Here is an 18,718-nt window from a genome sequence, read left to right on the forward strand (position 1 = left end):
GGTTCCATTCTAGAGGCTAACCTCTCCTGTGATAAAATGGCAACCAAGGTAATCAAAAAGGTTAACCAACGAACATTCTAGAGGCTAACCTCTCCTGTGATAAAATGGCAACCAAGGTAATCAAAAAGGTTAACCAACGAACGAGATTTCTCTATAGAATTTCCTCTCTGGTCAACAAAAGCACCTTGAGGATTCTGGCGGGAACTCTCGTTCAACCCTTTTTCCATTACGCATGCACCTCCTGGTACCCTAGCACCTCCAAAACCCTCAAATCTAGACTCCAAACATCTCAGAACAAGCTAGTCAGGTTACTTCTAGACCTCCACCCCAGATCCCACCTCATTCCTACCCACTTCTCTAAAGTGGGCTGGCTCAAGGTGGAGGACAGAGTTAAACAACTTGCACTGAGCCTAGTCTATAAAATCCACTACACCTCCCTGATACCGAAGTACATGTCAAACTACTTCCTTAACGTAAATGACCGCCATAACCACAACACCAGGGGGAGCTCCACTAACCACGTTAAACCCAGATTCCGAACTAACAAAGGTCTTAACTCATTCTCTCTCTATGCCACATCAATGTGGAATGTGCTCCCAACAGGTATAAAAGAAAGGGCATCTCTATCCTCCTTGAAAACCGCAATAAAAGTTCACCTCCAGGCAGCTACAACCCTAAACTAACACCCTCCCCGGATTGCTAATAATCAAATGTAAACAATCAAATGCAGATACTTTTTCTTATGCCTTCTGATCTCTCTCTCTCTCTCTCTCTCTCTCTCTCTCTCTCTCTCTCTCTCTCTCTCTCTCTCTCTCTCTCTCTCTCTCCACTACTTGATGTCCATATCCTACCCCCCCCCCCTCCACACCCCTGATTGTAAATAATGTAAATAATTCAATGTGATTATCTTGTGTGATGACTGTATTATGATGATAGTATATATGATAGTATATATGTGTATCATGAATCAATTTAAGTGGACCCCGACTTAAACAAGTTGAAAAACTTATTCGGGTGTTACCACTTAGTGGTCAATTGTACGGAATATGTACTTCACTGTGCAACCTACTAATAAAAGTCTCAATCAATCAATCAATGTGGTGATATCCTTTACACACTGATGTCGCTTGTTGACGCAGTACAGCCTGAGGAATGGAAGGTCACGGGCTTAGCTGCTTACATGCAGTGATTTCTCCAGATTCTCTAAACCCTTTGATGATATTGCGGAGCGTAGATGGTGAAATCCCTAAATTCCTTGCAATAGCTGGTTGAGAGAGGTTTTTCTTAAACTGTTCAACAATTTGCTCACGCATTTGTTGACAAAGTGGTGACCCTCGCCCCATCCTTGTTTGTGAATGACTGAGCATTTCATGGTATCTACTTTTATACCCAATCATGGCACCCACCTGTTCCCAATTTGCCTGCACACCTGTGGGATGTTCCAAATAAGTGTTTGATGAGCATTCCTCAACTTTATCAGTATTTATTGCCACCTTTCCCAACTTCTTTGTCACGTGTTGCTGCCATCAAATTCTAAAGTTAATGATTATTTGCAAAAAAAAAAAAAGTTTATCAGTTTGAACATGAAATATGTTGTCTTTGTAGCATATTCAACTGAATATGGGTTGAAAATGATTTGCAAATCATTGTATTTCGTTTATATTTACATCTATCACAATTTCCCAACTCATATGGAAACGGGGTTTGTAATTAGATTACCATAGTAACTGGTATATCATCCATAAGCGCAGATTCCAGGCATTGAAATACTTTGCATAGTTCAAGACTTACGGTCATTAGAAAACAGCTGCACATCATAATGGCAGCTACTCCATCTTAAAGATCTAAACAAATTATTTGGGAATGTCCTGCAGGCCAGATTGAAAAGCTTAAAGGGCTGCATGTGGCCCCCGGGCCTTAATTTGCCCGGGTCTGGTTTGAGGGGTTGCAGTATAGTCAGTGAGCTTTAAAGGAGAAAATGAAGGAAAATCAAGAGGTGCAGACAGAAAAAGGACAACAAGAGGAGCGGGTGTTGATGGCTATATAGGTCACTAAATCAATGAGAATCAAGTTTTTAGGGAGGAAGGAGAAGTGGGTATTTATAGAAGGCAGTGGAAATGACTGCACTAGTGACAGGCACCATCACGCTGGGGGGAAATGTGAGATGTGCACGTGCTCAAATTAGTCTGCAGAGAATTCACATAACAAATGGCCGAGGATTCTCCCTCTAATGGCACAGCAAGCGCCCGCAAAACAGAGTATTATCAAATGGAAATCACTGCGGGACGCTCGCCGCAAACGGCCTTCTCGTCTCTATTGACAGAGCGCCAGCTCACTGTTAGCCGTGCTATTTTTGAATCATCAAACGCATTTGCATCCATACAGTGCGGCTCTGTTCGCATCCTATTGAATTATAATCTGTGATGTCAGAGGGAAAGTGGCAAGCCGAATGAATGCAACATTAGCTTTGCAAGGAAGACGCTGCGTTATTTGCACAAAATAGATGCACATTGTACAGAACCCAAAACCAGTGAAGTTGGCACGTTGTGTTATTCGTAAATAAAAAACAGAATACAATGATTTGCAAATCCTTTTCAACTTATATTCAATTGAATAGACTGCAAAGACAAGATATTTCATGTTCGAATTTGCAAATAATCATTAACTTAGAATTTAAGGGCAGCAACACATTGCAAAAAAGTTGGCACAGGGGCATGTTCACCACTGTGTTACATGGCCTTTCCTTTTAACAACACTCAGTAAACATTTGGGGACTGAGGAGACCCATTTTTGAAGCTTTTCAGGCGGAATTCTTTCCCATTCTTGCTTGATGTACAGCTTAAGTTGTTCAACAGTCCGGCGTTTCAATTGTCGTATTTTACGCTTCAATTTGGACCACACATTTTCAATGGGAGACAGGTCTGGACTGCAGGCGGGCCAGTCTAGTACCCGCACTCTTTTACTATGAAGCTACGCTGTTGGAACACGTGCAGAATGTGGCTTGGCATTGTCTTGCTGAAATAAGCAGGGGCGTCCATGAAAAAGACGTTGCTTGGATGGCAACATATGTTGCTCCAAAAGCTGTATGTACCTTTCAGCATTAATGGTGCCTTCACAGATGTGTAAGTTACCCATGTCTTGGGCACTAATACACCCCCATACCATCACAGATGCTGGCTTTTGAACGTTGCGCCTATAACGTCCACAGTTTCCAAAAACAATTTGAAATGTGGACTTGTCAGACCACAGAACACTTTTACACCAGTTTGCACCAGTCCATCTTAGATGAGCTGGTTTCTAGTTTCACCCAGCGTTTCTGGGTGTTGTTGATAAATGGCTTTCGCTTTGCATAGTAGAGTTTTAACTTGCACTGACAAGACCAACTGTAACTGTAGTTACTGACAGTGGTTTTCTGAAAGGTGGTGATATCCTTTACACACTGATGTCGCTTTTCGATGCAGTACCACCCGAGCACGGGCATTAAATGTGGGTTTTGGGCCTTGTCGCTTACGTGCAGTGATTTCTCCAGATTCTCTGAAACTTTTGATGATATTACGGAGCGTAGATGGTGAAATCCCTAAATTCCTTGCAATAGCTCGTTGAGAAATGTTGTTCTTAAACTGTTCAACAATTTGCTCACGCATTTGTTGAAAAAGTGGTGACCCTCGCCCCATCCTTGTTTGTGAATGACTGAGCATTTGGTGGAAGCTGCTTTTATACCCAATCATGGCACCCACCTGTTTCCAATTAGCCTGTTCACCTGTGGGATGTTGCAAATAAATGTTTGATGAGCATTCCTCAACTTTATCAGTCTTTTTTGCCACTTGTGCCAACTTTTTTGAAACCTGTTGCAGGCATCAAATTCCAAATGAGCTAATATTTGCACAAAATAACAACGTTTACCAGTTTGAACGTTAAGTATCTTGTCTTTGCAGTCTATTCAATTGAATGTAAGTTGAAAAGGATTTGCAAATCATTGTATTCTCTTTTTATTTCCCATTTATACAGCGTGCCAACTTCAAAACTTGGGTTTTATAATATCATGGATTTATCAAAAATTAATTGCTATTTTTAAACGAGGCCAAATGTCAATACGAAGATTCTGCTGTGTGACGATTGGCTTATATTCCATCTGTAATTTTCCAGAAGATATTGGTTGGATGGATGGATGGGTATTTTGCGGTGATACAAATCAATGCCCCTCACTTGGTGCTAAAATATTAACAGTCATGTCACACCGCAGCAAAGAAGTAGCAGATTACACAGCCGATTACACCTGGAGATTTTTTCATTTGTGGTCCAGCCTAATAAAGTGGTCGACGGCGGCCTGTCTTAGAATGTGAGGCCATCTGAGCGCCATCTGTGTCAAGATAAGATATTGATATGCAGCAGGTGGGGCAGATGGGTTCAACCTTTCTTTCCCCCATTAGTGTCATTGTCCTGTACGGCCGGCTTTTCATAACATGACCAAATGAAACAGTCATTGCTGCTAAGTTGATGAATGGAAATGTGGCGCTCTGCACAACTGCTACAGAATATCAATGTCATACTTAGGGATGATGTTTGATAAGAAATTATCGAGTTCGAGCCCATTATCGAATCCCCTTATTGAACCGATTCCTTATCGATTCTCTTATCGAATCCAGATAGGTTGTTGTATATGGATAAAAACACATTTGGTTTAACAAAAGCTCACTTTTATTTTATAAGATAAAATAAAATAAATAAATAAATATTGACTGTTACACTCTTAAAAAAAAACCAAAAACAAATATTGACTGTTGTTACCCAAAGTATATTAAGTGGGATTTTTCAGAAAAACAAATATATACAGTAACACAAAAACAACCTGTCTCTGTGATCACTATAGGTGTTTAAATAATAATATAGTGTTAAATAAAATCAGTCCCTTGGGCACAAAACTGGAAATAATACAGCTCTCCAAAAAGTGCACTTCTGCTGCTATTGGAACATACTAACTACACACACTATGACACCAAGAACACCACAGTCATCAATCAACAATTCTTCCCCCCTTACATGAGAGCGAAGCCTGGCAATAATTGCATGTTGCATGTTCTGCCCTCACTATACGTGTTGAGGTTATACAGCTTGGCAGACAGCTAACAAACAATCCAAAGCAGATTAATCCATTTAGGCTCTTTATTGTTGTTGATCTTGCTTTGTCTTTTCCTATCTTTACTTTTGTCTTGCACTGGACTGTTATATATATATATATTTTAAACTGAAATACACACAATGACAAATGTATAAGTTATGTGATTCAATTAACATACTGAAATGTAATACACAATATGTAAATATTAGCTTCACACAAATATACAGTACTATCATCAAACAAATACTTCTGAGTGTTGAAACTATTTCGATGGTGGAAATACACGACTGGCAGCCATTTGAAGTCCTCAAAACATCCATTGAAACAGTGCACACAAATCGTTTTTCATTAAACATCTTAGTACCAAACTTAACCACTTTCCACCTTAATATTGAGTTACATAAACAAGTTAAACAGTTTACTTACAGACTTATCTTTTCCAAGGCTTGTAAGAGCTAACACAACTTGTCTACTTCTCAATTGTCTCAACCCGGAAGTGCCCAAACTAATGACGCGTAGTATTTTCATATCGCCACAAGGTGTCAGTAAGAGTACAATCAAATGGGCATAACATTGCAGGTCCCACAGGGCATTTCCTGTACGTGGGAAGGGATTCGTTCCCAGGGATTCAATTAAAAAACCAACTCTTTTTCTTTATTATAGTGGCCTCGATAACGGGAACCGGTTCTCAAAAAGGGATTCGAGTCCATGGAATCGGTTCTTTTCTTGTCGAACAACCGGGAGAACCGATTTCGAACATCATCCCTAGTCATCATCCCTAGTCATACTATCTACAAAGTTAATGGTGTAACGGTGTAACAGGTCATAACAGTACCCCCCTTTAACCATAAGTGACTTAGGGTTGCTAAATTCTCCTGCAAACACGACGGACATGTTTTTGAACCATTCCTGCTTAAGTTATCTTAAAGGAGAACTACACTGTTTTGGAATAGTAATAATAATCAAATCAGGTAAGACAAGACCGCATATGTATTTCTTTTTTTATGCAGTCTCATTTGTAATATACGGCAAGTACAAGGTGGCTAACAATGAAGCTAATGGGATTCATGTATTGCACTCATAAAGACCTTTAAAAGCATCAAAAAACTGCCAACAACGCTCCATTTATCAGAATCAGAATACCTTTATTGTCATTGTATGGAAACAATGAAATTGGACAGCAATCCAGCTCAGTGCTTTTAAAACAAACCTAAATACAATAGTCTTAAGACAACAACAATAATAAAACAATTAAAATTTAAAACCATAATAAAATGTTAAAAAACATATTGCACAGTAGATCTTTATCAGAGGTAAGCAAGTAATAAAGTGGTGAGTGTTCAGGTAAGTGAGGAGTTTAGGGCAATAACAGCTCTATAGGATAGAAACTGTTTTTCAGTCTATTTGTCCTTGCTTTGATGGTCTTATAGCGCCTCCCTGAGGGCAAGAGTTCAAGCCAGTGGTGACCTGGGTGGGATGAGTCCCTGAGGATGCTGTTTGCTGTCCTGTTGCAGAGTCTCTTATACAGGTCCTCTAGAGCAGTGGTCCCCAACCTTTTTGGAGCTGGGGACCGGTCAACGCATCCTTGTTTGTGAATGACTGAGCATTGCATGGAAGCTGCTTTTATACCCAATCATGGCACCCACCTGTTCCCAATTAGCCTGTTCACCTGTGGGATGTTCCAAATAAGTGTTTGATGAGCATTCCACAACTTTATCAGTCTTTTTTGCCACTTGTGCCAGCTTTTTTTAAACATGTCGCAGGCATCAAATTCCAAATGAGCTAATATTTGCAAAAAATAGCAAAGTTTACCTGTTCGAACGTTAAGTATCTTGTCTTTGCAGTGTATTCAATTGAATATAAGTTGACAAGGATTTGCAAATCATTGTATTCTGTTTTTATTTACCATTTACACAACGTGACAACTTCACTGCTTTTTGGGGTTTTTACAAAAACCCTCTAGGAAAAATATATTTGACGATGAAAAACAAACAAACACATTTTCACCATTTTGTTATGAAGATCTTACATTCACTACCTAAAAGTGCAAGCCAGCCAACTGTGAATGTCACTAAATATACAGCATCTTTAAAAAAAATCAGAGAGAGAAAGAGAGAGAGAGGCAGATACTGCTTATTAGAGGTAAGGAAAGTAGGGTGGAGAGAGTGAAATATAAGGAGCTTCTCCATCTTCTACCTACTGACTGAGGAGAGAGAGAGAGAGAGAGAGAGATACTGCTTATTAGCGGTAAGGAAAGTAGGGTGGAGAGAGGGAGAGAGTGAATGAGAAATATAAGGAGCTTCTCCATCTTCTACAAACCCTGTTTCCATATGAGTTGGGAAATTGTGTTAGATGTAAATATAAACGGAATACAATGATTTGCAAATCCTTTTCAAGCCATATTCAGTTGAATGCACTACAAAGACAAGATATTTGATGTTCAAACTCATAAACTTCATTTTTTTTTTGCAAATAATAATTAACTTAGAATTTCATGGCTGCAACACGTGCCAAAGTAGTTGGGAAAGGGCATGTTCACCACTGTGTTACATGGCCTTTCCTTTTAACAACACTCAATAAACGATTGGGAACTGAGGAAACTAATTGTTGAAGCTTTGAAAGTGGAATTCTTTCCCATTCTTGTTTTATGTAGAGCTTCGCTCGTTCAACAGTCCGGGGTCTCCGCTGTCGTATTTTACGCTTCATAATGCGCCACACATTTTCGATGGGAGACAGGTCTGGACTGCAGGTGGGCCAGGAAAGTATCCGCACTCTTTTTTTTTTACGAAGCCACGCTGTTGTAACACGTGCTGAATGTGGCTTGGCATTGTCTTGCTGAAATAAGCAGGGGCGTCCATGAAAAAGACGGCGCTTAGATGCCATATGTTGTTCCAAAAGCTGTATGTACCTTTCAGCATTAATGGTGCCTTCACAGATGTGTAAGTTACCCATGTCTTGGGCACTATATACACCCCCATACCATCACACATGCTGGCTTTTCAACTTTGCGTCGATAACAGTCTGGATGGTTCACTTCCCCTTTGGTCCGGATGACACGATGTCGAATATTTCCAAAAACAATTTGAAATGTTGGACTCGTCAGACCACAGAACACTTTTCCACTCTGCATGAGTCCATCTTAGATGATCTCGGCCCAGAGAAGCCGGCAGCGTTTCTGGGTGTTGTTGATAAATGGCTTTCGCTTTGCATAGTAGAGCTTTAACTTGCACTTACAGATGTGACGACCAACTGTATTTAGTGACAGTGGTTTTCTGAAGTGTTCCTGAGCCCATGTGGTGATATCCTTTACAGATTGATCGGTTTTTGATACAGTGCCGTCTGAGGGATGGAAGGTCACAGGTCATTCAATGTTGGTTTCCGACCATGCCGCTTACGTGCAGTGATTTCTGGGGTGGGGTTTGGTGGTAGCGGGGGGTGTATATTGTAGTGTTCCGGAAGAGTTAGTGCTGCAAGGGGTTCTGGGTATTTGTTCTGTTGTGTTTATGTTGTGTTACGGTGCGGATGTTCTCCCCGAAATGTGTTTGTCATTCTTGTTTGGTGTGGGTTCACAGTGTGGCGCATATTTGTGTTAAAGTTGTTTATACGGTCACCCTCAGTGTGACATGTATGGCCGCATACAACATGTGACTGGGCCGGCACGCTGTTTGCGACGACTGGTTGTAGAGGACGCTAAATACGGTGCCATCACGGCACGCCCTCAATATTCTTTGAAAATCGGGAGAAATTCGGGAGAATGGTTGCCCCGGGAGGTTTTCGGGAGGGGCACTGAAATTCGGGAGTCTCCCGGAAAAATCAAGAGGGTGGCAAGTATGACCTACTGACTGAGGAGAGAGAGAGAGAGAGATTTTTTTTAAAGCTGTAATGTGACACAGCTCTGTTCACACACATCTTTAGTATAGTAGACCTATATTTTAATGTACATACTTTTAATTTCAATAGGTGCTTAAGTTTGATACATTTTAATTGTTTTGATTGATTGTTTTAATGCTGGCTTTGGCAATGTAAACGTTTGTTTCCCATGTCAATAAAGCCCCTTTGAATTGAAATTGAATTGAATTGAATTGAGAGATACACTGCTTATTAGTGGTAAGGAAAGTAGGGTGGAGAGAGGTAGAGAGTGAATGAGGAGATATAAGGAGATTCTCCATCTTCTACCTACTGACTGAGAGAGAAAGAGAGAGCGAGAGAGCGAGAGAGCGAGAGAGAGAGAGAGAGAGAGCGAGAGAGAGAGCGAGAGAGAGAGAGGAGAGAGAGAGAGAGAGAGAGAGAGGAGAGAGAGAGAGAGAGAGAGAGAGAGAGAGAGAGAGAGAGAGAGAGAGAGAGAGAGAGAGACTGCTTATTAGTGGTAAGGAAAGTAGGGTGGAGAGAGGGAGAGAGTGAATGAGAGATATAAGGAGATTCTCCATCTTCTACCTACTGATTGAGGAGATAGAGAGAACAAGAGAGAGAGAGAGGAGAGAGAGAGAGAGAGAGAGACAGAGAGAGGGGGGGCAGAGAGAGAGAGAGAGAGAGAGAAAAAGAGAGAGAGAGAGAGAGAGTGAGAGAGAGAGAGAGAGAGAGAGAGAGAGAGAGAGAGAGAGAGAGAGAGAGAGAGAGAGAGAGAGGCAGTGCAGTAGCAAGACAACAATAAAAGAGCTCCAAGTCCATGGGAGGAGGAGTTGTGGAGTACACTGACACCACCACTGCCAGCTTGACATCATCACTAGCAGCATCACACCACCACCACCACCACCACCACCACCACCTTCTTCTTCTTCTTCTTCTTCCTCCTCCTCACCGCCGCCAAACTCTGCTCACCATGTATCTCAACCGGGAGGAGAACAATAGCAAAGGTAAGCCCGGCACTCGGCTGTCGTTAGCGGGACACTTTCAAGGTGTTTGCACGCCTGATGGAGGTGACCGGCACACGCGTGGAATATCCTCCACCTCCTCTTCCTCCTCCACCTCCTCCACCTCCTCCTCCACCTCCTCCTCCTCCTCCTCCTCCTCCTCCTCCTCCTCCTCCTCGCCGTCCTTTGCACGTCACGCTGGCGCCAAAGTGTGCAGGGCTCTTATTATGCAACACTCCGTACCTGTCATTACAGCATGTGTGTGTGAACCTGTTGTGTGCGTGTGCGTGTGTGTGTGTGTGTGTGTGTGTTGGCCACTACACTGCACAAGGTCACCCCCCCACTCCCACTCCCACACACACACATCCACGTTCATTTTTGCAGGTTGTGAATTCCTGCAAATGCATCTTGTCCTTTCTGGGAGGGATGAGTGCAGCAGACCTGGGGGTAAAGTGTGTGTGTGTGTGTGTGTGTGTGTGTGTGTGTGTGTGTGTGTGTGTGTGTGTTGTTAGAAGGGGTGGGGGCATATTTGAGTAACCTCTCCCACGTGTTTTTGAGGCGTGATTTCTCCACTTCATCACACACACACACACACCACTAGTGGCCCCAGCTGCTAGAATACTGCACATGGTGCTAATTGCAGCCCCCCCAAAAATCCTCAGGTAACAATAACACCTGCTGCTCTGCTGTTGATGCTGCTCTGCTGTTGATGCTGCTCTGCTGCTGCCGAGAGGAAGATGAGGAGAAAGGAGGCTGCAAAAAGGCAGAGTGGGAGGAGCTGTTTTTGTCCATTCCACTGGACCACAGCAGCCTACTCCTGTACATGGAGGTGCGGGCATCATGAGCGGGAGTTATGGGGGTGATGCAACATGAGCTCTATTTGAGTGCACTGGAGATGCACGAATGTTGCATTTTTTACATAAGAAACCACAGAAAAGGTCACGATCACATCTGACGTTTTGAGTATTTCCTTTCTTTTGCAGTTGCAACAGCTTGCGCTGGGATTGCTTTCATGCAAAATGTTGGAGGGCGAATTTGTAAGGGTGGGAGGTCACTGATGCCACACCTGTGATAGGACCTCGTGTTCCATGTGGTTCTTCCACTTGTGGTGGAATGTCCGAATCTTAAACAGCAACAAAAGTGAATTTAGTACAAAAGTTTTATTTACCCCAAATCAAATGGTACAAGGTTGGATTGACTTGCCATGCAAACAGACAACATCTCCGGAGACGTTGGATGAATGGAGATTCATGCCAATCATGCATAGACTTGGTCTACTTGGTTATTTATGTGTTTCCCTCGTGTGTCAAGGTCCAGTTGTTTTGGACCTGTTTGTTCTGCAACATCCTTGAATCTCTTAGCCATAAGAAACAATCAAAACATTTTGCACAATGGTCAGTCCGACCATACGTTCAACTCTAACCCACATATGCTCTTCCAATGGTACAGAATAGAAAAAAGACGAGCAGACATTCCACTACTGTCGTGTCCTCCTTAATGCTTTTCGACCTCGCTCTCTTTCCGGACTTTGACAGACACAAAATATGGTACAAAGGTCAGAAATTCCCCCACACGCTCAAGCATGTCCTTAGGGACCTGGTTTTGGCATTGGTCCAGAATGTCTTTGTAAAATGGTGAGTTAAGAACTAGGCATTCTAGCTCAAAACCTGGTTGAGGAATAAGTTAGTAAGAAGTGTGCCTCAAATACGTTGAGTACCGTATTTTCCGCACTATAAGGCGCACCTAAAAACCTCCAATTTCCTCAAAAGTTGACTGCGCGCCTTATAATCCGGTGCGCCTTATATATGAACCAATATTGAGCCACAACAGGTCTTGCAACTACGATAACTACGCCGACTTCATTTTCCCCCTTCTATGGCTGCTTACCGTAGAAGAAGCCCATCTTAGATGAGCTCGGGCCCAGCGAAGCCGGCGGCGTTTCTGGGTGTTGTTGATAAATGGCTTTCGCTTTCCATAGTAGAGTTTTAACTTGCACTTACAGATGTCGTGGCGAACTGTGGTTACTGACAGTGGTTTTCTGAAGTGTTCCTGAGCCCATGTGGTGATATCCTTTACACACTGATGTCGCTTTTTGATGCAGTACCGCCAGAGGGATCCAAGGTCTGTAGTATCATTGCTTACGTGCAGTGGTTTCTCCAGATTCTCTGTACCTTTTGATGATATTACGGAGCGTAGATGGTGAAATCCCTAAATTCCTTGCAATAGCTGGTTGAGAAATGTTGTTCTTAAACAATTTGCTCACACATTTGTTGACAAAGTGGTGACCCTCGCTCCATCCTTGTTTGTGAATGACTGAACATTTCATGGAAGCTGCCTTTATACCCAATCATGGCACCCACCTGTTCCCAATTCGCCATTGGGATGTTCCAAATAAGTGTTTGATGAGCATTCCTCAACTTTCTCAGTCTTTTTTGCCACTTGTGCCAGCTTTTTTGAAACATTTTGCAGGCATCAAATTCCAAATGAGCTAATATTTGATAAAAATAACAAAGTTTGCGTTACGTATCTTGTCTTTGCAGTCTATTCAATTGAATATAAGTTGAAAAGGTTTTGCAAATGATCGTATTCCGTTTTTATTTACCATTTACACAACGTGCCAACTTCACTGGTTTTGGGTTTTGTACATTTATTCACTCTTTTGAGATTTTCTTTCTTCTTACTGGAAAGGATGAGCTTCATATTTTCACTTGGGAACTGACCACTATACCCAAATGTATTTCCTTTTGCTGGATGCAATAACCAGGCTTTTTGTGGCTTCAACAAAAACAGCGTTAGTCAGGTGGCCGCTCCCTTGCGGACATCCCCACACAAATGTGAAACCAATTGGTGTGAAATTGGGTTTAGTTTAAACAATGAATGCCAATGTTCCTGGTATACCTTCAGCCGGTCCCAGTGCAAATAGGACAGGGGATAGAATAAGCGGGACCATTTTGTGATTATTCCAGTTTAGCTTGCATGCTTAAGTGCAAACATAAGGTAAAGCCCCACTTCCTGTTGCATGGCTAATTAGTGTTTATAGGTGATTTTTTTTATAGGTGATTTTGTTCACCTGACATCGGCAATCATTTTCTTTTCCAGGAAAGTACAAACCAAATAGCTGGCAATTAAAGAAATAAGGTTATGACAAGGTTGGGGCTCCTCTTTCAATGCATGATTGACATTTGGCTAATTGACGGAGTTAAAAGGGCCTTCTTATGTGGGGGGGTGTTTCCCTTCCTCCTCTTTTGAAATCCCCCTGCATCTCAAGGTGGAGTTGCATGGAGACGGAGAAAGGTCCGCTGGAGTCGTATTGATTATGGCCTTCAGAGGATTAAAGGGGCACTGTGGACAACGACGTTGATCATGTGTGAGCCTGACAACCGCACAGGGTCAAATAAAAAGTGAAATATTACAAACCCCGTTTCCATATGAGTTGGGAAATTGTGTTAGATGTAAATATAAACGGAATACAATGATTTGCAAATCCTTTTCAACCCATATTCAATTGAATGCACTAAAAAGACAAGATATTTGATGTTCAAACTCATAAACTTTATTTTTTTTTTTGCAAATAATAATTAACTTAGAATTTCATGGCTGCAACACGTGCCAAAGTAGTTGTGAAAGGGCATGTTCACCACTGTGTTACGTGGCCTTTCCTTTTAACAACACTCAGTAAACGTTTGGGAACTGAGGAGACACATTTTTGAAGCTTCTCAGGTGGAATTCTTTCCCATTCTTGCTTGATGTACAGCTTAAGTTGTTCAACAGTCCGGGGTCTCCCTTGTGCTATTTTAGGCTTCATAATGCGCCACACATTTTCAATGGGAGACAGGTCTGGACTACAGGCAGGCCAGTCTAGTACCCGCACTCTTTTACTATGAAGCCACGTTGATGTAACACATGGCTTGGCATTGTCTTGCTGAAATAAGCAGGGGCGTCCATGGTAACGTTGCTTGGATGGCAACATATGTTGCTCCAAAACCTGTATGTACCTTTCAGCATTAATGGTGCCTTCACAGATGTGTAAGTTACCCATGTCTTGGGCACTAATACACCCCCATACCATCACACATGCTGGCTTTTCAACTTTGCGCCTATAACAATCCGGATGGTTCTTTTCCTCTTTGGTCCGGAGGACACGACGTCCACAGTTTCCAAAAACAATTTGAAATGTGGACTCGTCAGACCACAAAACACTTTTCCACTTTGTATCAGTCCATCTTAGATGAGCTCAGGCCCAGCGAAGCCGACGGCGTTTCTGGGTGTTGTTGATAAACGGTTTTCGCCTTGCATAGGAGAGTTTTAACTTGCACTTACAGATGTAGCGACCAACTGTAGTTACTGACAGTGGGTTACTGAAGTGTTCCTGAGCCCATGTGGTGATATCCTTTACACACTGATGTCGCATGTTGATGCAGTACAGCCTGAGGGATGGAAGGTCACGGGCTTAGCTGCTTATGTGCAGTGATTTCTCCAGATTCTCTGAACCCTTTGATGATATTACGGAGCGTAGATGGTGAAATCCCTAAATTCCTTGCAATAGCTGCTTGAGAAAGGTTTTTCTTAAACTGTTCAACAATTTGCTCACGCATTTGTTGACAAAGTGGTGACCCTCACCCCATCCTTGTTTGTGAATGACTGAGCATTTCATGGAATCTACTTTTATACCCAATCATGGCACCCACCTGTTCCCAATTTGCCTGTTCACCTGTGGGATGTTCCAAATAAGTGTTTGATGAGCATTCCTCAACTTTATCAGTATTTATTGCCACCTTTCCCAACTTCTTTGTCACGTGTTGCTGCCATCAAATTATAAAGTTAATGATTATTTGCAAAAAAAAAAAAGTTTATCAGTTTGAACATGAAATATGTTGTCTTTGTAGCATATTCAACTGAATATGGCTTGAAAGGGATTTGCAAATCATTGTATTCCGTTTATATTTACATCTAACACAATTTCCCAACTCATATGGAAACAGGGTTTGTATAAGCAAGTGTCATTATACAGGACTGCAGTTCCTGGACTAGGTCGAGTCAAAAAAAATGAGGCACTCCGAACCGTCAGTTTTATATTCCTCCTTCCTTTCTCTGGGTGTGTGCTAAGTCAGGAAAGCACACCCTGACCATTAAAGGAGATGCTTGTGTGCAAGTGTCTGGAAAAAACAATAGATGTACTGTAGGTAGTAACTTAAATGTTGGTTTTTAAACTAAACATGTAGTCTCTTCTCATGGCTAGGGCCATCATGTTTGCATACAGAGGTCCAATTTTATTGCCTCTTCTCCTATGATAACTAATCCAGTCCACATGTTAATGTCCAACTAAGGGACCCTATTTAAGTATGTGCTCAAACTGAAATATTACTATTGACTTTTTCCAAGATGAATACAACCATTCACCTATTCACTTCAGTTTGCTTTAAAGCAGGGGTGTCAAACTCATTTTAGACCGGGGGCCACGTGGAAAAAAATCTACTGTCAAGTGGGCCGGACGGGTAAAATCACGGCACGATAACTTAAAAATAAAGATAACTTCAGATTGTTTTCTTTATTTAAAAATAGAACAAGCACATTCTGAAAATGTACAAATGATAATGTTTTTAGTTTTTTTATCCTTACTGTTAGGGATGATGTTTGATAAGAAATTATCGAGTTCCAGCCCATTATCGAATCCTCTTACCGTACCGATTCCTTATCGATTTTCTTATCGAATCCAGATAGGTTGTTGTATATGGAAAAAAACCGCACAATATTTGGTTTAAGAAAAGCTCACTTTTATATTATAAGAAACAAATAAATAAAAATAAATAAATAAATATTGACTGTTGTTACCCCCCTAAAGAAATAAAATAAAATAAATAAATATTGACTGTTGTTACCCAAAGTATATTAAGTGGGATTTTTCAGAAAAACAAATATATACAGTAACACAAAAACAGCCTGTCTCTGTGATCACTATAGGTGTATAAATAATGATATAGTGTTAAATAAAATCAGTCCCTTGGGCAAAAAACTGAAAATAATACAGCTCTCCAAAAAGTGCACTTCTGCTGCTATTGGAACATACTAACTACACACACTATGACACTAAGAATGCCACAGTCATCAATCAACAATTCTGAAGTCCTGGTTGACATAAGAGGTAACCTTATTTTAGCTTAAAGGCTACAAGTGAGCAGATATGGAAATTAACCGGCAACAGTTAACGTTAGTTACTCACCGCCACTATCACTGGAACTGGGGCTGCAGGTTGAAGCACAGGAAGAGGGGCGTGCTTCGTCATCTCTGTCGCTGCTTCTCCACGTGTTCAGGTTATGTGCGGCCTGAACATGTTTCAACATGTTTGTTGTACTGCTCCCCTTACATGAGAGCGAAGCCTGGCAATAATTGCATATTGCCGTTTCCTCGTCGTATGTTTGTAAAATAAAGCCATGCCGTGAGACATTTTTTCCGGTCCATTATTGTTGCTGCTTTCTGTTATCTGCCGCCTAATGACTGAGCTACGTCATTTGCTGGGACGTGCCACAGGGCATTTCCTGTGGGACGGGATTCGTTCCCAGGGATTCGAGTAAAGAACCAACTCTTTTTATTTACTGTAGTGGCCTCGATAACGGGAACCGGTTCTCAAAAAGGGATTCAAGTCCATGGAATCGGTTCTTTTCTTATCGAACAACCGGGAGAACCGGTTTCGAACATCATCCCTACTTACTGTACATGTTGCGGTTAATAGTATTCTATCTTTATTTGTCGTTATTTATATTTTCTGAATAAATTATTTGATAATGTTCATCAGTCAACTCATTGGTGTTCATTTTCAATCTATCGAGATAAAAAAATGATATCAAAATCAAATTACAGGATGTTATTTATGTAGTTTGATCATTTTCCTCAACTGATGTACTAACATCATGTGCTTTATTCTGTGCATATTGTTGCGTCCCAGCAGATTTTCCTCCCAGGGAAATTAAGTTGTGCTGGTCACTCCCAAGTTCTTTTGATGACAAATAAGCTGATTAGAAGGACCACCAGAAACAGAATAGGTATTTTCTAATTTATTTCCAAAGCTTTGGAAATAGTATGAGACCAATCCTGTACAGAAGCGTTCACTAGCGCAGCTAAGATCGATCTCCACTCAAACCCACGGAAGTGCTGTGTTCTTCCATCTGTCCCTCGCTCCCACCCTCATTGTTATGGCTACTCCCTGAGTTATGGCTACTTTTTACATTCCAACATTTCAAGGCCGACACACAGTACTTGCAGCTCAAAAGAGCACAATTGGAAGAACACTAGCTGTTTTGTAATATGACTATGACAATAAAGAAGTAACACTTAAATATGTAAAAAACCTGCTTCCGTCAATATGTAGCATCATCTACAAAGAATTGCTATTATTTATTTCATTCAAAAATTTCAGGTACATTTTTATACTTAGTAAACTCATATCTTGGGCCGTATAAAACCTGTTAGCGGGCCTGATCCGGCCCTCGGGCCGTATTTTTGGCACCCTTGCTTTAAAGCAACCATTTGTAATCATGTTCTGAGAATATTTGCTACAGATTGGCGCCTGACAACAAAGCTTACTACAGCTTTTAAAAAGGGGCTATTAGTAGCCGGTCTTAAATGTTGGTATATGAAATATGTAAACGCTGTGGGACAAAGGATAAATTAATAATAAAGCATTTGGTTTGTTATTAAAGACAGGCAGGGTTATTATAAACATCATAAGTAAAAATGTGGCGCAACCACCTGTCAGTCGAATGGAGCGCAAATCACTTTGAAAGATGCCTTCTAATACTATGCAGGAATCTCATTTATGAAATGCAGTAAGACTCCTCAGACTTAGACTTAGACAAACTTTAATGATCCACAAGGGAAATTGTTCCACACAGTAGCTCAGTTACAAAGGATGGAAAGTGCAAGGATATAAAAGGACAATGCAGGTATGAAATAGACAAAAAATGTACCGTAGTAGCAATATAAAATATAACATACTAAGTATTTGGCCACCCATCCAAATGATGAGAATCATGTGTCCTAATCACTTGGCCCAGTGTATCAAATCAAGCACTTAGGCATGGAGACTGTTTCTACAAACATTTGTGAAAGAATGGGCCGCTCTCAGTGGAGCTGTCATATGCCACCTGTGCAACAAATCCAGTCGTGAAATGTCCTCACTCCTAAATATTCCAAAGTCAACTTTATTATAAGAAAAGTGAAGAGTTTGGGAACAACAGCAACTCAGCCACCAAAGTGGTAGGCCACGAAAAGTGACAGAGAGGGGTCAGTGGATGCTGAAGTGCATAGTGCAACGACTTTCTGCACAGTCAGTTGCTACAGAGCTCCAAACTTCATGTGACCTTCCAATTAGCCCACGTACAGTACGCAGAGAGCTTCATGGAATGGGTTTCCATGGCTGTGCAGCTGCATCTAAGCCATACATCACCAAGTCCAATGCAAAGCGTGGGATGCAGTGGTGTAAAGCACATCGCCACTGGACTCTAGAGCAGTGTTTTTCAACCTTTTTGGAGCCAAGGCACATTTTTTGCGTTGAAAAAATGCGGAGGCAAAAAACGAACTCAGTTGACAGTAAAAAGTCGTCACAATTGTTGGATATGACTTTAAAGCATAACCAAGCATGCATGTCTATAGCTCTTGCCTCAAAGTAGGTGTACTGTCACCACCTGTCACATCTTATTTGACTTATTTGGAGTTTTTTGCTGTTTTCCTGTGTGTAGTGTTTTAGTTCTTG

General features: G+C 41.4%; 1 protein-coding gene across 1 annotated transcript in view; it reads left to right on the forward strand.

Moving 5' to 3' along the window:
• The first annotated feature begins 9,902 nt into the window (after positions 1-9,902).
• LOC133641792 (synaptotagmin-7-like) overlaps positions 9,903-18,718 on the forward strand; it is a 216,558-nt gene continuing 207,742 nt past the window's right edge. Inside the window, exon 1 of the mRNA XM_062035813.1 lies at positions 9,903-9,972. Coding sequence (XP_061891797.1) covers positions 9,939-9,972 — 34 coding nt within the window. The 5' untranslated portion in view covers positions 9,903-9,938. The remainder of the gene's footprint in view (positions 9,973-18,718) is intronic.

The sequence above is a fragment of the Entelurus aequoreus genome, linkage group LG24 (genome assembly GCF_033978785.1).
Source record: "Entelurus aequoreus isolate RoL-2023_Sb linkage group LG24, RoL_Eaeq_v1.1, whole genome shotgun sequence".
Lineage (NCBI taxonomy): Eukaryota > Metazoa > Chordata > Actinopteri > Syngnathiformes > Syngnathidae > Entelurus > Entelurus aequoreus.